General features: G+C 39.2%; 1 protein-coding gene across 16 annotated transcripts in view; it reads right to left on the bottom strand.

Moving 5' to 3' along the window:
- Positions 1-18,847, bottom strand: part of LOC307029003 (dedicator of cytokinesis protein 9) — a 72,057-nt gene that overhangs the window by 6,035 nt on the left and 47,175 nt on the right. For 3 of the 16 annotated variants that reach the window (XM_079664527.1, XM_079664516.1, XM_079664529.1), the window contains exons 10-45: positions 17,486-17,560; positions 17,237-17,377; positions 16,255-16,467; positions 15,573-15,695; positions 15,145-15,227; positions 14,414-14,536; positions 14,141-14,220; positions 13,826-14,013; positions 13,548-13,613; positions 13,356-13,448; positions 13,148-13,271; positions 12,889-13,007; positions 12,585-12,671; positions 12,359-12,448; positions 11,173-11,288; positions 10,830-10,899; positions 10,618-10,743; positions 10,446-10,517; positions 9,478-9,627; positions 9,294-9,377; positions 9,002-9,113; positions 8,668-8,715; positions 7,737-7,915; positions 7,542-7,658; positions 7,013-7,124; positions 6,790-6,923; positions 5,193-5,307; positions 4,999-5,065; positions 4,864-4,911; positions 3,401-3,537; positions 2,459-2,574; positions 2,160-2,297; positions 1,883-2,065; positions 1,255-1,368; positions 919-1,134; positions 439-723 (exon numbers count right to left, since the gene is read on the bottom strand). In XM_079664527.1, coding sequence (XP_079520653.1) covers positions 439-723; positions 919-1,134; positions 1,255-1,368; positions 1,883-2,065; positions 2,160-2,297; positions 2,459-2,574; positions 3,401-3,537; positions 4,864-4,911; positions 4,999-5,065; positions 5,193-5,307; positions 6,790-6,923; positions 7,013-7,124; positions 7,542-7,658; positions 7,737-7,915; positions 8,668-8,715; positions 9,002-9,113; positions 9,294-9,377; positions 9,478-9,627; positions 10,446-10,517; positions 10,618-10,743; positions 10,830-10,899; positions 11,173-11,288; positions 12,359-12,448; positions 12,585-12,671; positions 12,889-13,007; positions 13,148-13,271; positions 13,356-13,448; positions 13,548-13,613; positions 13,826-14,013; positions 14,141-14,220; positions 14,414-14,536; positions 15,145-15,227; positions 15,573-15,695; positions 16,255-16,467; positions 17,237-17,377; positions 17,486-17,560 — 4,344 coding nt within the window. Of the gene's footprint in view, positions 1-438; positions 724-918; positions 1,135-1,254; positions 1,369-1,882; positions 2,066-2,159; positions 2,298-2,458; positions 2,575-3,086; positions 3,131-3,400; positions 3,538-4,863; positions 4,912-4,998; positions 5,066-5,192; positions 5,308-6,789; positions 6,924-7,012; positions 7,125-7,541; positions 7,659-7,736; positions 7,916-8,667; positions 8,716-9,001; positions 9,114-9,293; positions 9,378-9,477; positions 9,628-10,445; positions 10,518-10,617; positions 10,744-10,829; positions 10,900-11,172; positions 11,289-12,358; positions 12,449-12,584; positions 12,672-12,888; positions 13,008-13,147; positions 13,272-13,355; positions 13,449-13,547; positions 13,614-13,825; positions 14,014-14,140; positions 14,221-14,413; positions 14,537-15,144; positions 15,228-15,572; positions 15,696-16,254; positions 16,468-17,236; positions 17,378-17,485; positions 17,561-18,847 lie in introns of all 16 variants that reach the window. The other 13 variants (XM_079664521.1, XM_079664518.1, XM_079664522.1 and 10 more) reach the window with 8 other exon arrangements.

The raw sequence follows: 18,847 nt of genomic DNA, 5'->3' as shown, positions 1-18,847 counted from the left end.
ACAATGAGACAAATGGTTTGTCATCATTTTTGCTAGGATCTCAAAATCACAAGACATGTAATTAAAAAAAAAAAAGTCATTATAAGAGTACTAATTATGTATTTTAAAACAACACAATGTCTTTGATTCTCAGGAAATGTATCTATTTAGTCAGCTAAATCTATGATAAACTATAGAGACACAGTTATTATTACAATGATGGTTAATTATTTTAAATCTGGATTATTATAGATCTGAAGATAAGATGTCAAATGAGTTTGTATTGCATTCACTTCGCAAATACTCTTTTCCAAATATGGTTACAAAAAGTACACTCAACCTCAGTATCTGTAAGAGCAAGGCTACATTGTAATGCATATTTCTGAATAACAATGTAATCAAATAAAGTTATGATGTTGATCCCACAGACTGTCTATGAATTCATGATATTCTACATACTTCATTGAAATGGACGTCCTGCATGCCGACGTCCTCCATCATTGCTGCTTCTTCATCAATGTTTGGAGTCACCACTCTAAAAGCTGAGCAGCCCTGTTTGAACATGCCTGCAAACAGAATAAGATGAGGCAACATTTGAACAATTAGCCAATTTAGGAATATAAGAATCAAACAAGACACACAAAAAGAGCTGCTGTATGGCATGCAAGTGAAAATTATGAAAGTACCTTTTCTCCGAAGATATTCTGCCACAAGTGCTGCAACGTGCACATAGCACATGGCCGCCTGTCAACACACAAAGACAAACGTAGGTCAGAATATACATAGTGATTGTGATAGAATTAATTATATTGTAGGTCTAATCACTCGTATACTGTGACAATAGCCTAAATAACTTTGACAAATACAACATAAATTCAGTCAGTACTTGATCACGCAACACAAACCTAACTACTTAAGTCTATTACATTGACCACAGACCTCTGACATGTCTCCGTTCTTCACGTGGATTCGGGCCATGCTGTCCAGCCAGGTCTTGCGTAGTTCAGGCGTGCTGGCGTAAGACTTGGCGAGGCTGTACTGCAGGTCCACCAGCATCTCTGGATCCCTCTCGTGCTCCTTCATCTGAGCCGTGGCCATCAGGACCGTTCTGATGCGTTTGGTCAGATCCTTCACATCTGATGGGAAAGCTGTGTTCTGTTTAGGAGGATGCAGAAACGGGAACAGTCAGTCATGGCATTGCTAGTTTAAGCATACATGTATTCAACTGTTTCAGTGGAAGCAGGAAATATTCATGCACATCAATTAGTTTCTGACCTTTATAGTTTTGTCACTGTTTGCACAGTTGTTGATTATCGACAGAGACTGCTGGAAGCGAGTACTGCCGATGCCAATCACATCAGCTATCAACTGACTGACAGCAATCACCACCTAAAGAAAGAGAAAGACACACATTATAATCATTATTAAATTATACTTAACCCATGTGTTTTGTTGACATTGTCCTAACGTTTTATTGTTTAATTGACCTTAAGACTGAATGCGTAAATAAAATAAAGATACAAATTGCACTTTGGCTTATGACCTTAAGAAATGTACTAATGTATTGAAGTAATAACAGTTCTTTTTGACAAAAATTGAGCTTCGACATTTGTTGGAAGGTTTAAAACTTATTAAAAAAAGGATTTTAACTTATTTTTGTGATTTTGCTGTGACTTCTCTAACATTACTGTACATCACTTTAAGGCCCTATTAATAAACCATTTTTATTTCACAATAAAATGAAAAGCATTACATATAAGATTGAAAAAACATTACGGTTTGTTATTTGGGATGTTAAACTGGGCCCAGGGTCTTCCACAACACCAGATCATTTTGGTGAAATAATGTGAATATGAAAGATTTATTCTTTTTATCCTCTGGACAAAAGTCCATATATCCCCACCTGTAAGTGCGTCCGGACAAAAGACTTGCGCCCTGTGTAGTCAAAGTTGCTCTTCATGAGGAAGTAGAGCAGATGGGCTGCGTCGCTGCGAATGGAGCTCAGCTTGGAGTTACAACACTTCAAGATCTCACAGCAGAAAGCAGCACACATGTCAGCGCGCCCCTCAAAAAAAGTGCAGGGAAACTAGAGGGTGAAGAAGACAGACAGATCGTCAGTAACAAGCCTTAGACCATAAAGCAACAACAGAGTATTGCTAGGGAAATCAACGCCTTCTCACCTTGTAGATGAAGGTGCGCAGTGAAGTGAAGACCTGCTTGAGGGCCGTCTCTGACTGATTGATCCGGAGGAAACAGAGGTGGACTTCAAACACCTTCTTCATCAGTGGACTGTGGCCGTGGTCTGAGCACAGCTGGGTCTGTGGAGGAAGAGAGTATTATTACAGAAACTCATTTAAAACAAAGCAACCGAACATCACATTTAAATGTAATATAAAACATACATTAGTAAAACCTAAACACTGTATTTCAATTTATGAGTTAAGTCATTGTTTGACAAGTAAAATGTAAGGTATGTTACTTTGAATCCCATGATGAAGATGCTTAGCGTGTCCAGGACAGTCAGACACACTTCAGTGGCGATGTTAGCCTCCAGCAGAGACTGATTCAACACGTCTGCATCCGAGTGACTGTAGGCTGAAGGAAATAAAACAGAAAGCTGTAGTTGGTTCACCCTCACCATTTTCAAATATCATAACTGATATGATAATATAAGAGACCTGTATATATGAGTGTTAAAGGCAAAGCTATAAAATGTCATTATATGATGAAAAGCTTAAGTTTCATTCCAAACTTAAAAAATTGTTCTCTACAAAATCAACACCTTCTGTACAATGAATTGTAATTTGTTGGTGAGGCACATATGATGTGTACAAATTGTAGCAATCATTTAGTGAAATATATATATATATATCATATTTTTTATGAAATACTCATTTTGGAATGAAACCCTTCATGTTTTACATGGTCTAGTTTTTTTGTCAGAAAATGAAGTGTAAAATGAGGTTCAGAGCAGATGTGCTGACCAGAGGAATGGAAAGATTGTCCAGTTAATGTCCAGTTATATTAATAAAGTAGACATGCTCTTAATTTAAACCAAGTGAACAAAGCCAGTCTGCAAACTGCCTGCCAACCTGACACATTCTTACCATGGTCTACAGATATTCCAAGAATACTTGAAATCTTTCTTACACTGAAAACACAAAGAGACTGTGTTAAATCATGCCATTTAACAGACTGAGAGATTAAGCCCTGTGGATAATACCAATATAATGCCACACACGACTACCTTAACCCTCATTAAATCTAATGTATGTGTTCTGAGGCCTTTTCAGCAAGCTGGGTTCAAACAGAGGATGAGAATGATGTTGATGATATTAAAAAGCATGAGGAGATTACACAGAGTGAGGCGGAGGGCGGTGGTCCGCTGGTGGAGGTTTGATGACAAGTATTGAGAACTTACTGTGGTTAAAAGTGTTTGCGTTATCCAGGCTGCTGAGCTGCTGTAAGCGGGCATGCATCATTCCCGCCCTGTTACGGGACACAGGCAGAGTCTGAGACTTCCGCTCATGTGCTACGGGTCCTGCCCCATCCTGGTTCCTGATGAGGAAACAGGACAATGTTAGATGGATGGCCGGTTAGTGAAGCAGGTTAGGGTGAATAATACGCTATTCTTGACACTTGAGTAGGGTAAAGACTACTCAAACGTTTTTATTTTTCTAAATCTAATACCTAATACTCCACTTAGTTCACTTAGTTTGGTTACTCAGTTTACTTGCTGAGTTGCTGAGTCATGATTTAGTTATTTGATCCCATATGCACACATCCATTGACTACAAGACCACACAAAATGCATTAAAAAAAGGCCTGTCCTAATGTATTTATTAGCTTCTGACCCTGGGAAAGTGTGACAAATAGTACATTTCCCCAAAGTTACTGTATCTCTAAACTATCTCTTTAACCAAATGTAATATGTTTCCACTTAAATTCAGTGAGCCCCCCCTTATACAGTTTTGACTCCTCGTAGGGAGGCCAGACTCACACTTTGAAAACCTCTGGTCTAGTTAAATATTTAACTTAGGAGTTTTAAATGTATCATAATTAGAAAGATATTATTCGATCATGCAGTGAAGTTGTCCGGTTTATATTGTATTCCATGCAGTTCAATCATCAAGCAGAAGCAGCATTCGAGCAGTGAGTTACAGAAAACGTCATGCACATTAGGTGAACAGAGACAAATGCTTTAGATGATTTTAAAGCCAGTTGCTGTTTCACAAGTCTCTGCAACTTGTGTCGAGTGAAAATACATCATGCATTAAGGTTGAGAGTCAGTTCCACCTTTAGTCTTACCCGAGCAGGAGAGGGCAGGAGCCAGGTTTTATTTCATTGTGTTAAACTTGCCAGCATTTAAACGAATAGAGATGGAAAGAGTGGTGGGAGGTTAGAGAGAGTGAACACCCAATGCCCTCTGGGAGTTGAGGCCAGAGCTCCCCCATGGTGGAGTCAGTACAGCGTGTGTGTGTTGGATTTTAAATACTCAACATACAGTCGCACCCTTTGTCACACATTATGAATCGTTTTACACTGGGTGATTAAAAATGAAGAAAATAAGTAGCTACATCACGTCGGACATAGACATTTAAATGAACACCAGAATTTCATTTATTTGTATCATTATGTTAAGGTATTCTATCTATATATCTTTAAAAAGACATCATAATATGTATCCATTAGAACTGCAGTTTCCATCCAAGGCGCTTTGACTATTGCTGGAGTTGCCAGGGAGTTTTCTTGAAACAATTGTGGAGAATCTCTTTTTAATAATATGAATGACATTTTCATTGTAAATCAATCGATAATTTGATTAAAAAAGACTTTCAAGAATGAAATTAATGAACCAGAGTCAGATACTAACAACAACATTACCTTGCAATGTATCTCTTCCCCATGTATTTGAACTGATGGAGGCACACTCTGAGAGAAAAGGAAAGTGAAAAATCAGTCACAATATTTTCATAAGCTTTACTCAGAATGTCATGAAAGCAATAGTAGACGTCTTACTCGACTAGAGTGAAGAAGTCCATTAACTCAGCAGGTGATGCCTTGTTCCAGTATGTGAACAGAGCATCTGGAAAAAGACAGATTGACATTGAAGAGACAATTCGTTTTGTTAATGTAGACATGCGAGTAAATTGAGTGTTCAAACATCAAGACAGAAAGATGGTGAGTGCATTTATTTAGGAGAGAGATGTTACCTTCAGACATGCTTTTGAGCACATGTAAGAAGCACATGAGGAGGCTCTTGATCTCTGCCTGGTCCAGTTTATCACATCGCAGCAGGGAACTGCCCAGGTTTGAAGCAGCCTGGTTCTGAGGGACAAAGAATAGGGTCAGAAAGAAGACAAATATATTATTGTTTTAGGGATCTTTGTTCTCTCTTTCTCCTTTTGCTGGTTTAAGATAAACCAAAAGTTCTGTCTACAGAAACTAAATGGGAGTTTTTATTGTGTGATTTTCAAAAGGGAATTTTCCATGGCAATTACAAATATATTAAGATTTTATATCCAGTTTTGTGGTGATTGTCCAACATCAAGAGACAACTGAGGCTTGAACCTGTATTGCATTCAAATACAAATTACATTGAGGGATATTTAGTAAGTGTTTTTTCTGATGGCCTGGGATTTCTGTGTTCAAACTACACTAGTTTTCATTCACTCAGATGTTGCAGGGCTCTATGCATCGTGGAAGACAAACAGCATTTCTCCCAGCTGAAGCAGAGAGGAGGGAGAAAACTAAAACCAAAGCAGTGGAGCAGCCGCTCTACCACAGCGAGGGGTTGGCCACGCATCAAGCACGTTCCTTTGCCAGCAGTTAGTCTAGACCATATAACTGGCTGGGGATGACTTCATGGAAAGCATGAGGCCATGGCCTTGGCTTCTTATTTTGGAGAGTGATTACTTCAGGGCTAAAGATAGTTTTCTCGGAAAGGTGGATACAAACTATACAGCTGTGGTGGAGTCAGTTTCATTTAAATGTGAGCAATAATAACACATGACTTGAGTGTCCTCCTTTTCCCCTTTAGCCTTTACACACACAGCATCTACCGCATGTAAAAACAGAAGATGTTTAATAGAAGATAAACAACACAAACACAGAGACAGTTAAAATCGTTTGTGTTCAAAGGACTTCTTCTCAGATTTAGTTGAGGGTGTTCTTTAATGAAAGCAGAAAAATGACACAGCACACGTGAGAGGAACTCAAAAGGGGAGAATCCCTTAACTCTGCATGCTTATCAACATCTGGGGAAAAAAGCAAAAACAAACCCTGTGAGGCCCTGAACAGAATCTCTGCTTTATGGCACCAGAGAACAAACAGGCCAACGCCTGAGAATCATCTGGCAAAGAAAGGGCTTAGGGTTTAGGAAACTCACACACACTCTAACATTCCCAGATGGGACACTCCTAAGAGGGATGAGGATTTTTGTACTTGAAGTGAAATGATGGGCTGCAGGGCGCTCTCTGGTACACAGGGGACAGAAAGCAGGGAGAAGTCCATGGTGACACGCTTGGAGCGCAGGGAGAGCATGGACTCATCAGTTTCCATAAAGAAGCGCAGGACATTGACAGAGTGTCTCCGTAAAAACTTCTCCGTCTGCCACGACCAGATTAGGTGGGGGAGTTAATGGTACAAGTTAACAATAGGGGACTTTCTGGGGTACTTTGTCACAACAAGGGGACCTCTGTTATGTCTAAGGCACACTGAAAACAATGTCACAGGAGCCTAACATTGATTTCTAATACATTTTGTATGAAATGACTCTCACAGCCTCTTGCAGCACTTTCTGGGAGTTACCTTGTCCAGGGAGTTGCTCTTGTCATTGTGCTTCTCATGTAGGCTGTTTCCAGAGTCAGTGCTGATGAGTGAGCCGCGAGAGTCTGCGTGACGAACAGAGTTAATGTTGGGCGTCGACGATGTGTGAGGTGAAGCTATCAAAAACAAAAAAGAGCAGTTTTATATTTGCATAAAACCAAAATGCTATATATTTATTAATTTTCAGGATCATCTGTCCACTCACATGTGCCAGAGATGACTCCAAAAACATCTTTGTGCAAGCTGGCGTCCAGAAAGGTGCTGGATCTGGGAGGTGTCATCAAGATGTTGGTAAGAAGAGAATCATCCTTTCCATTCTGAGGAGAAACAATAGTTTAATGATTAAAGAAAAACACATATTATATGGGGATGTATTAAGAAATGGAAAACTAGTACATACATATAAGTTGTTGGTCTTATGAGGGCTCTGTAGGTCCTAAAATGTCTTTGGTTGGTCATTTCAGTTAGCAGATTAATGTTTTAAAGATTCAGTATGGCCTAGTAACAGTAAAGAAACCCTTTATTTTGTTATAATGAAATCCAAAGTGTTATAAAAAAATATGACATAACACAAGATATGATGCAGATGTTAAAAAGTGTTTATTGAAAATAACTGAATATACTTTATTGTGCTAAAAGCTTATCATTGCTGTATTTTTGAAAAGATATGTGTTGTGTGTTGCTGAGCATGCTAAATGCAATGTCAAAAAGAAACCACTAGGAGGCGCCCTTACATTGTTGGAGTGGTTAACGGTGAATGGAGATACTTCCTTCACATTCAGCCTGTTGACGTTCTCCTGGAGCAGACCAAACAAGGGAAAGTACAGGGTGGCCAACCTGGCCTGCTGGCTCTGCAAAACAAATAAATCATCTCAACAAAATATCTCAGGGTTACTCACGTCAAACACTGAAGAGAAGCCTCGGCTTACCTTGGAGCAGTAGCGCTCATCAAATGTGTGTTTCATCATCAGGTTCTTCAGCACATGGATGGCTATCTGACGGATCTCCCTGAACTCCTGCAGAGCTGTACTGACCTCCCTGAGCAGCAGCCCGACCAGGAAGTGGTTCTTACAGAAGTCATCTGTCAGCGAGTAATCCATCTGGAGGTCTGAGGGAGAGAGACGAGGACAAAGAGATTAGGTTTGGATGACAGAGAGGTTAGTGAAGGATGTGAAAGGTTCAATGAGTACATTTCTAAATGAACATAAATCAGACCAAATTAAATTGACAAGAAAACAGGAAAGCTTGGACGAGCTACAGATTATTGATGCTATTAAAACCTGGCGAAAAATCTATTATGACAATTGATTATTAGATGCTTTCAGCTATTGATCTATATGACGTTTTGAGTTGGCAGATTCAGGCTGTGTAACAGAGCTGCTGCTCCACATCAAAAGTGATTATTTTGAAAAAGACAAATAGAATAAAAACGTTTGATTTCCAACAATATCAAAAACACAAGTAAAGCATCCCAAATCAGAAAAAGATCTCCCAGAATGGCGGTGAAATCAAGTTAAACGCACCGTTTTGTCTAATCATTAAAAAAAGGTATTTTGGAATCATTGTAATCATTAGTTATTAACTCCAAAGCAATTTAAGATTTAAAATACTAACTGCACACCCATATCTGCACACTCAGCTTATACACACATACAAATTATGAATCAGTATCTTTCTGTAAAGTGTTAGAAAATAGATAAATACTGCCACCTCAACAAGGACGAAGCAACGTTTGGAAATAAGTGACTAAATTCAGATTTTGGAGCAAATCATGTGACCTTCTCTGGTCATGATTGAATGATTAGATTGGAGTCTGCTCTTTTTGGAGCAGACATGAAAGCAGCACATCCTCACACCTACCTACTAGAGTATCACATGACTCCACCGTATCATTTGGAGATAATAAAGCTAATTGAGGAACACAAAAAGGACAAAGCATGTTCTGTAGAATTAAAGACTGCAGAAAACCTGTTTCACTGCTTTTTAAATGCACTTTTATTTAATATCCATTAGATAAAAACAATTACAGCTTTTACATTTTTGCTGGCTTTTTTACAGTTGTAGCGTAAACCACTTTTGGTTTGATTTCAATATTTTTCTACTCAAATTCATGCAATGTTAGCGAACTGGCATTTAAGCACTCTACCATCAGGCATGGTACTTCAACATCATGTACATTTGATGATCTCCTCACCTTGAAATCTCATTATCCGTCCCTTTCCAAAAGGCATGGGCAGGTTTAAGGGGACGTAGTGCTCGTGGTTGCACACCACTCGCAGAAACTCAAACCTGAACTCAAACAGCGTCTGCATTCAGAAAAGACAGAAACCAGGGAGGCCACTTTAATACATCACTCAAACACAAACTTGTCCAAAACTTGCCTGAAGCACACCCTGAAATCCTTCATTAGGGCGCTCGCAAGAAATATTACAAAACTTGTCTCCAAATGTGTTAGTATAAAATCTGTAACTGTTTGTACTGTGTACCTTTGGGTCTCCAGGCATAAAACAGTTGAAATAGTGGTTGATCAGCTTGAACACAAAGCCTCTGTCCATCAGGTTGAAACAGCGCTACAGGAGGATGAGGAAGAATAAATAAATAAATATACACTCGTACATTTTAAAACACACGGTTAAAACCATGCCAGATACAGTTACTGTAGCCCCTGACCTTGATGAAGACCGCCAGACTGTGGTTAGCGTTCCTGGCAGCATCGAGGTTGTCTTTGTATTTCTGAGTGATGTGTGGCATCATCATGTTGACCAGAGTCTCCACAGTGTGATGGAAGGCTGCTGAGAAGCGCTGATTCCTGGACAGCTGCTTAACACATCACACAAGTTCGTACAAAAGGTATTATATACCATAAAACAGCCCAGTTTAAAAGAGTAGTATGGAAATACTTCCAATGAAAAGACCAACATCAACAATTCATAATTAACATATATTGCTTTTGTAGACCAAATGTTTATGATTGTAGGCTGTATACAAACAAATGATATAAGGAGTCAAGGAAAAAACAGAAGTCAATTAATAGTTTTTAACCTGTTAAACTGCAAATAAGGGTTTCTAGACCAAATAAACAAATGACATTTCTAAGTTTGCCAATACGTAACCCAAAAAGTTCAAAGTACTTTGTATATCTAATTTATGGCCCAAGTCCCCACTTATATTATGATGTGTAAATCTCTAAAATGAGTAAAGTTGAAACAGACAGAATTAGCCAAATATTGGTTTCTGTTCATGGCCTAAAGTGCCAGCTTAAAATATTATCTCTCTGTGCCATATACTTATTTTTTGTCCAAATCAATCACTGACACTTTGGTCTTTAGCAGGATTTGTCTGTAGTACAGAATATCCCCAACCTTGTACTTTAACCCTAAGCTCACAGTCTCCACTGAGGCCTCTACTTTAGAGGCCAGAGGCAGTTAGACACGGGGATGTGGTTGCTTATGGGGTACGAACAAATGCAGCCAATAAAACTGCACAGTAGTGCGGGACAGTCTGTGGATACATAACACTTTGGATGTGGTACTGCGGCTGTCCACAAGACGTGGCATGTTGTAAACCACAGTAAAGAACCTAAGCCTTTATGAAACAGACACCCTGAGTCAAACACACACATGTTGTGGCAGACTTACCTTCACTTTACAGCTCTCTATCAAGTACTGAGCCATGGACTTCACTAAGGCTTCAAAGAAATACCAGGAGTACTGCGAGGCAGACAAACATAAATCAGAAAACAAGAAAGAGGACATTCATGGCAGTTATAATCACACACCATATACCCTTTAAAAAGTAGAAATATGTTACCTTGAGGAGTTTGTTACTCGTGAGGAAGTCAGTGGAAGGCTTCAAGATGGCAGTCATGGCTTTAGCCAACTCCTCGTGCACTAATCGGTTGGAGGAGGATGTTTGTGGCTCAGACTTAAATACAAACTGTAGGAGACACAAGCAGAGAGAACTTTGAGTACAAGCACTAACATATAGACATTGAAATGTGACATATGGTTTGTGATTTTTACCTTTACATATGACCTCAGGTAGTGCTCCAACCCCTCCTCGTGGCACTGGGCTACAATGTGAATCATGACTCTAAAACAAAACAATTGCAAAACAAAATGTGTGTTAGGATATGGTCCTGAAAGAAGCTGACACAGCAGGAGGCATCACTTATTAATAGCTTATGGAAATAAATGTTGATATTTAGAAAATTTCCCATGAATATCAGCCATCTTCAGAGTTTTCTTTTGACATTTTAATCATATTCATTTAAATGTGATATATCAACTTGTGTATTGTTATTAACATAAAACAACTTGATGTTTATGATGTTGTTAAGAACAGGATTATCCCAGGTAAACTTGCCTGGTTACATTGACTGCTACATCCTCCTGGGTGGCACTGGTTAGCACCCTGAAGAGTTGATTCAGGGTGGTGGGCAGGAACTTAATCATCACATGGCTCTCCATGGCATGCAGGCTCTGAGGGTAAAACATTGCAGATATATGTTTATGCAGAGTTTGAGTACATGTATAATGAGGTGAATACGTGGGGAAAGCAATGAAATAATTTTCTCGCACCACTTAAAAACAGAGCAGAGAAGGCTAAAAAGAATATGCAAAAAAAAACGAATTCTAATAACAACAAGGGGAGGAAGAGGACATAGAGGAAAAACAATCTGCTAATTACCCACAGCGTATGCTTCAGTTGCCGTTAACATGGCAGTGAAGAGCATCATAATCGTGTACAGGAAACTAACATAGGCGCTGCCAAGTCATTTGGACAGCTGCCAATCAACATGGCTGACCTGCTGTTTGACCCTCTGGCTATTGTTCATGTTCTCTGCTGTGTTTACATTTGCACCCAAGAGATGCATTGGACCAAGTGTTGCTCTGCATGTCTATCTCTGCCAGGGAAACAATTAACTGATATTCCCAAGGATTGGAATAAGAGTATGAGATGGAAAAAAATCCATGGCAAAAGGATGTTTGCACGTGAAAAGGAATTACATCTCCAGTAGAAAAAATCTCTTCCCAAACCGTCCAGAAGAATGCGCTGTTGGCATGCCGCAGCACAAAGCAGAACATTCATCTCTCTGCTGTTCAGCTCTAACCAAGTGTGACTGTCTGCGGTTTTACGGGAGTATGAGCTACGGTTAGCAACAAAATAAAATTGAGAAGACAGTTCTGACCTTTCCCTTACAGATATATCAAATACCATTCTGTTCAGAGTTAATTCCCAATCATACATTTATTCATCCTTGTGCACTCAGTTACACAGCATATGCCAAAACAGAAAAGTAGACTTTATGTCAACATTAATGATTGTGGTTTAAAACATAGCCCACACAGTGTAGCACAAAAAAAGGCTATTTCAAGCATGTACACCGAATGCTTACCAATTAATTTACCTATAAAGCAATAATGCCTTCAATAAAGACACAAGGTCTACACATTTTGTTTGATCAAAACAAATGACATGTTTTACATTATCTCAATTGGCATGTATTTAAGTTACTACCAAATGAATGGCTTAATTGTTATTGGTTTACCTTCAGGTATTTGACCAATTCTCCTCCTGGCACCTGGGGTGCAGCTTCAGTGCTCTGACAGTGATCAAAGAAATTGTGCAAATGTTGATCCTATGAGAAAAAAAAGAATGTCAGACTGTATACGTTTATTCCATTAAACTGCATTTAATTGAATCCACATCCAAAGTAAGAAGGTATGCAGATCAGACAGGTACTACACTCACAGTTTGTTGAAAACCGAACTAACCTGAGTGTAGACAGTGGACACGAGGTGAGTGGCAACCTTAAATAAAGGCTTGCCTCCATCCACCCATTTGACCTCAGGTCCTGAATGCTGTAACACAAAGACAAATCTTTCTTTCAATAACTCAGAATATATCCTGCAGTGAGTTCATGTCAAAATAAAAAATTGATTTTTCCGATTGGAGGTTTTGGTTTTTGGCTTGGCATCTCCAAAACATATTATTAAATCAGTTTTTCACTAAATAATGAAAATAAGAGTTCAGCACATGAACTTTTGAGGCCAAGCCATCACTGCTTCACTTCTCTACCTTGCTGGCCCCCTCCTGACAGCCGAGGTATCCAGCAGGCAGGTTGGCAGCCACAGGGATCTGGCTCTCATTCATGGTCACCCGGCCATCTTTCAGCAGGGGGAGCCAGGCGTAGCCCACTGAGAGAGGAGACCAAGGCAAAGTCAAAATCTGACGCTTCAAGGCAGTCGACATTTACAAAACACAGATATTTTTTTGGTGTTTTTGTGATCTGGCAACGCTATGAAACATTATTCGAGATCTGGTTGCAGTGTGTTACCTTGAGTCTCAACCAGGTCTCTCTTTTTGGTGCTGGCCTTGTTGTTGCTTTCACAGCTGACGTGGTAGAAGGTGAAGAGCAGATGGTGTTTTTCGTGGAGCTGGGTTGGCAGCTCAATCTTAAACTAAGGAATAAGAGATAAACATTCAGTATTTGATTATATGGACTTAACTTTTTGTTTTTATACATTTACTGCAGTGTGTCTTACCTCATCGTAGAACTCAGGGTTATGCTGGTGATGCAATACTGCAGCGAAGGCATTTTTGGTAAACAAGGGTCCTCCAGGTCGGCCATAGATGCACTGTGGAATAATAATAATAAAAGCTAGTTGGCTCCTGTGACTGGAGAGTTTTGCTTTTTTTGGGATTTGGAAAAACGTCCAGGAATGATTTGAGTTTACCTTTAGTGAAACAGCCTCCTCCTCATCTGAGTCCTTGAACTCAATGCAGACAGCTACGTTTCGAGCCTAAAGAAAGACACAACAGACACAGTTAGCCAAACCATTAGTGAAGAGGTGCTGTTACTAGTTTAGACGACAAGAAAAAGGGAGAGTCGTTCCAGTAATAATATTTAATTTGACTGTTTAACAGAAAACTGTGAGGCAACATATGGAGGACAAAATCCTCAAATATCCTCCTCCTGTGTCAATTAACCTACAAATTAAAGATTTTGTGTTACCTTTGCAAATGACTTTTGGCTGTCATACTTCAAATGCCTCGGGTACACATAGAGGTGATTGTTGTAGATGGTGAAAGGCTGAGAACATTTGGCTAAGCACGGCACAAACTCCTCCACTTCAAAGAAGATGTTGGTCTTCTGGCTGACATCAAACTGCTTCACAGGAATGTAGGATGAGGTAACACAATCTATATACAGAAGCAGGGGGGAGAAGAGACCAAATAATCAGCCTGCAGACATCGTGACAGATCTGCTGTGAGCAGGAACAGCTTTCATCTCTCATGTTGACCGCAAGGAACACATTCAGAGCCTTACTTGTCAGGTCGGGGGCTACATTGTCAATAGTAACATCAAGGTTTCCGAGGATTACAGGCAGCTTGGCCATTTTCTCTGGCCTGAGGAAGAGAAAATAAACTCCAGTTAAGCCTTTGCTATCATCTTCAAATAGTTTATATACACACACACACCACATTCACAGATGTGGGCAAACATCTAACTTTTTAAAACCCAACAACATTTGTGTTCCACATTTGCCTTTCCAGAACATCTGTAAGACTACTTATACGGTTTCCTTTGAGGGATACTAACTTTCTGAAATCAGCCAGCAGTTTGAGCACATCGTCATTGGAGAGCTTGTTGCTGTCCTGTCTGTACAGAGGGGAGAAACGAGCACTTTTGTCCAATGTCCCTGAAGCATCTTTAAACAAAGTCCTGCAAGAAGGAAGAACAAGAGTCAGGAAGGTTTTTATTGTCCTGAAAACCCTCATGTAAACTGTTTGAATAAGAAAAAGTACTAAGTATCATATCATAGTACCATATTTTATGAATCTATATATTTGCTCGATAAACCAATTCATTATTTAGTTTGTCAAAAACCAAACTACTAAAAAGCATCGATCCCATTTTCATAGAGCACCAATGAGACATTTAAAACAAATTAAATGTATACTGATATAAAACAGAGAAAGCAGCCAATCTTCACATTTCAGAAGCTAAAAATAGTGTTATTTCTGCTGTAAAAAACAAATCAATTAATTATCCATATGGTTAATGTGTTATTGAAAATAACCCCCAATGATTAGAATGATTAAATAATGTTTAATTATAACGAAAAAATATATTTATTTTTTGTCACTATGTAGTATAAACTGTATTTAATTATAATACTATGATATTTGATTTATATTTTCGAAGCATTCAAATCACTACTGTGACTGTATGTTTGTATGGGCTGTGGTTCTGGTGTAAAGTACACAGAACATGTTGCTGAAAACTGATGGAAAAAAAGCAATGATTAATAATAAAAAGAGAATAAATACCTTGCTGCCCAGGCAAAAGGCATCCTGTACTGCCCCAGCCGGCAACATGCCAGCTTTGCATTTTTCAGGACCTTCTGTGCCACCTAGTGGAAAACATGAACACAGTGTGAGCTGAGCTTCATCACTTCGACAAACTCTCAGCCCTGCAGCACTGTAACATATTCAGCACGCTGCCACACAGACGCAAAGCACATTTTTCTGAACTGAATTTCATTACTCCACACCACGGTCCCCTCAGGGGGCACAACCACATTTGTTCAGCCAAAGTCAATGCTTGTGTTAGATGTCTTTGTGCAACTGGTCAGCACATAAAAACAAGGATGATTATCTGTGTATAATGTGGAATAATATGGTGGAATCTGCTGAGTCTGGGAGACTTGCTGCCCCGTGTTGAGGACAGTGAAGGGAGTTCGGGGTCGGGTCAGTACCTTGGTGGAGTCTGAACTCTTGGTGTACGGCTCGGCACAGTGGTTTATTCCTCCCTGCAGCACCTTCTCTATGCGAGCCACCAGGAAGATATCTGGGTGGGGGCACGTTACTGAGAATACACCCTGTGGAGACCATGAAAATGTTAGAATTTCCATAATGTGCACTTTCACATTTGAATATAAAACAGGAGACATATTTATGTTGGGAAGAGCAATTATGATGTTTTGTTTATTCTAGAGATGTCAATTTCTGTTTCTTAGGATATAACAAAAAATTATTGGCTGAATGACTGTCATAAAATATACATTTATGTACATCAGTAGATGAATCTTAATGACTTCACATTTGTAGTTTCTAAGAAATTCAACATCATTTGTAATAACTTTTGTGAACCCCCTCCTTTCCTGTATAGTACAATCATAAGGTCTACATTTTATGTTTTCCTAGTGGTTTTAAATACCTGCAAAATTAAAATAATGTTATGTGGTTAGTGTTCATTTGCAAAAAAAGGTGGTAAACATTGCAAACATTATACCAGTTAAACCTCAGGGTGTTAGTATGTCATTGTTAGCATGCTGATACAAGCATTTTGTCCAAAGTGTCACTGTGTTCAGTAAAGTGTCACAGAGCCACAAGCATGGATGTTTTAAAGTTTAAAGTTTTTCTCTGTATTTTCTGTACCTGTCTCGGATACTGCATCGCTGCCTCTGGCACCCCATGGACTAACCGCTGCCCTTCAGGGTGGGTGTCCCCTCCCCCGTTCATATACTGACTGGTGTTACTGGGCAGCATGCCTCGTACAGACGGATGGTTTAAGTCCACGTGGAAGTCCGAGGAGATCTTCCTGCCGTTCTGGATGTCAAACAGTGACAGGGTGACATAAAATGGCTCCACCTGGAAATGAAAGAGAGTAGCAATTGAGTATTGTACGGATGATGCTGATTTTTTAACTTGTGCATTTTGTCAACCAGGCTGCTTACACACTATAACTTAAAGAACATAGGAACTGCATTAAAATTAAAACTTAATAGGTGCTCCAACAGCTGTAAAACAGGACTCTAGATGTTATACGCTTTCACAATCACTTATTGTGTTACATGGAACGTTTCACTCAGCAAACTAAATAATGAATGAACCTATGGGCAAAGTGTTATTTTCAGCATTGTTTAGTTTCACATCTGCACAAAATGTAAAACTCTAAATATATTACTACTTTACTAAAATGAAATAAAACTCCATAAAAATAAATGTCATCTTACAGTCGTTGAACAGTGTTTGTTTGTGTGTGTGTGTGTGTGTGTGTGTGTGTGTGTGTGTGTGTGTGTGTGTGTGTGTGTGTGTGTGTGTGTGTGTGTGTGTGTGTGTGTGTGTGTGTGTGTGTGTGTGTGTGTGTGTGTGTGTGTGTGTGTGTGTTGTTTTGACATGTTGATAGACTGTTTCTGTAAGGAGACAGAGCAGGACATCAGGCTCCCTTATACAGATTGCCAACCATTACTGAGCCTCTAGCCTGGTTGCTATGCCAACAACAGTCCTTCCGCAGCTCAAATAATGACAGGAATTCATCCGGCTGCTCTAACAACGCGTCTCCTGCATCTTTAGTCAGCCGGATAATGCTATTTCTGTTATTTAGGGCCTATTGAGGCCAGAGAGAGATCAGCCTTACGTTAGTGGTGGGTCCCTCCTCGTTCTCGGCCACACAGCTTTGCAGGTTGAATGAGAGGTCATTGCAGTTCACCAGCACACGCTTTCCAAACTTCTCCTCAAACTGCTTCACATCCGGCTCTATTCCTGAGAAATCTAGTTTCTGAAGACAGCACAATGGAAGGTATTTCATTTCATTAGAAAGTGTGAGGTTGGATCTCATTTCCACACGGGACTAAGTGAACTAAAATGTGCTTTAGGTTTTATTTACCTGTGTGTCGGGGTCCAGGGTGAACAGCTTCAATCTGGTCTCGTTCCTCATCCTGGACTCGATATCTCTTGCACTCTGAGGAGGAGAAAGGTATTTTTTAAATGGATCCAAACCACAAACTGTCTGAAACGTCAAAAGCAACGTCTGAGACATTTCCAGTCAGTTGGTTTTATCATTATGGCTTCATATTTTACAGGCTGATCACACTGGGCAGACTCAGTGGTGAGGGTCAGGTGGTCCCGGCACACACTTCAGAGCAGCACACTGTAACCTGTCAAACTGTTCCCATTAAACTCTTACCACCAGTTTCCATGCACATATGGCTTTACTATTGCGTGCCACTCAGCACTGTAACAGCATGAGAAGCTGAAATAAAAGGTTTGCAGTCTGTAAGTCATCAGTCAGTTAATCATTTAGAAAAACAGATGTTTTTATCCTTGACATTTTTTATAATGCTAGATGCAGGTCTCATGAAGTAAAAGCATGTGTTGGTTTTGTCCACTAGCGGATCTCTTGTGTTTCTATTTTATTTGTATTTACTATTTTAACTATTGTATCTGTTTTATTGTGTTGCACTGTTGGAGGAGCCTGTGACCTAAGATTTTCATTGATATATCTATACTGTAGCTATGTTCACATGACAATAAAAGCCTTGAATCCTTGAATGCATGTTTAAAGAAGACTACAGTAGAGGTAAATAGCCTAAACAACCTGTAAGGATCCACATTTCTTCTTCCATGAAGAGGATTTTTTAAGTGTTATGTTTCAATAAGTAAATTATATTCAAGGTTCCAGGTTCTTTATTTGTCATACGAACATAGCTACAGAGTAGTTATGTCGATGACAATCTTAGGTCAAAGGCTTCTCCAACAGTGCAACACAATAATACAGATAAACAGAAAAATATAGTGCAAGTAAATATTAAAAAGTAAATACAAAAAGAAAAATTGTTTTAAAAAAAGTGAAATTGTGAAATAAGAGTCTATATGCAAGCTATTGGAATGATATATTAGATACTGACTTGTTGTGAACTTATAATTCTACCCGTGGTATACGCTCAGTATATCACGGCTAAGAACCAATCAGATTGCTTGATTTGACTTGTCCGTTTTATAATAGATAAATAGATACATAATTACTAATAAAGTAGCAGATCAATGCTATGGATGTTGTTTCAACAGTTCAGGTGTTTAACAGTCTTATTGCCTGTGGGATGAAACTGTCTCTGAATTTATGAACAAATGTTGTATATGCTATATATATATATGCTATTGAAGAGATATTGAGAGAATGAGAAAAATATATGTGGTATAAATTCAAAACATCTTTAGAAGTATTTGTTTTCTGAAATACTACGTTTAA

Source organism: Notothenia rossii (assembly GCF_949606895.1).
Source record: "Notothenia rossii genome assembly, chromosome: 2".
Classification (NCBI taxonomy): Eukaryota; Metazoa; Chordata; class Actinopteri; order Perciformes; family Nototheniidae; genus Notothenia; species Notothenia rossii.
Note: the sequence above shows the minus strand (reverse complement) of the source record. Positions and strands in the feature narration are given on the sequence as shown.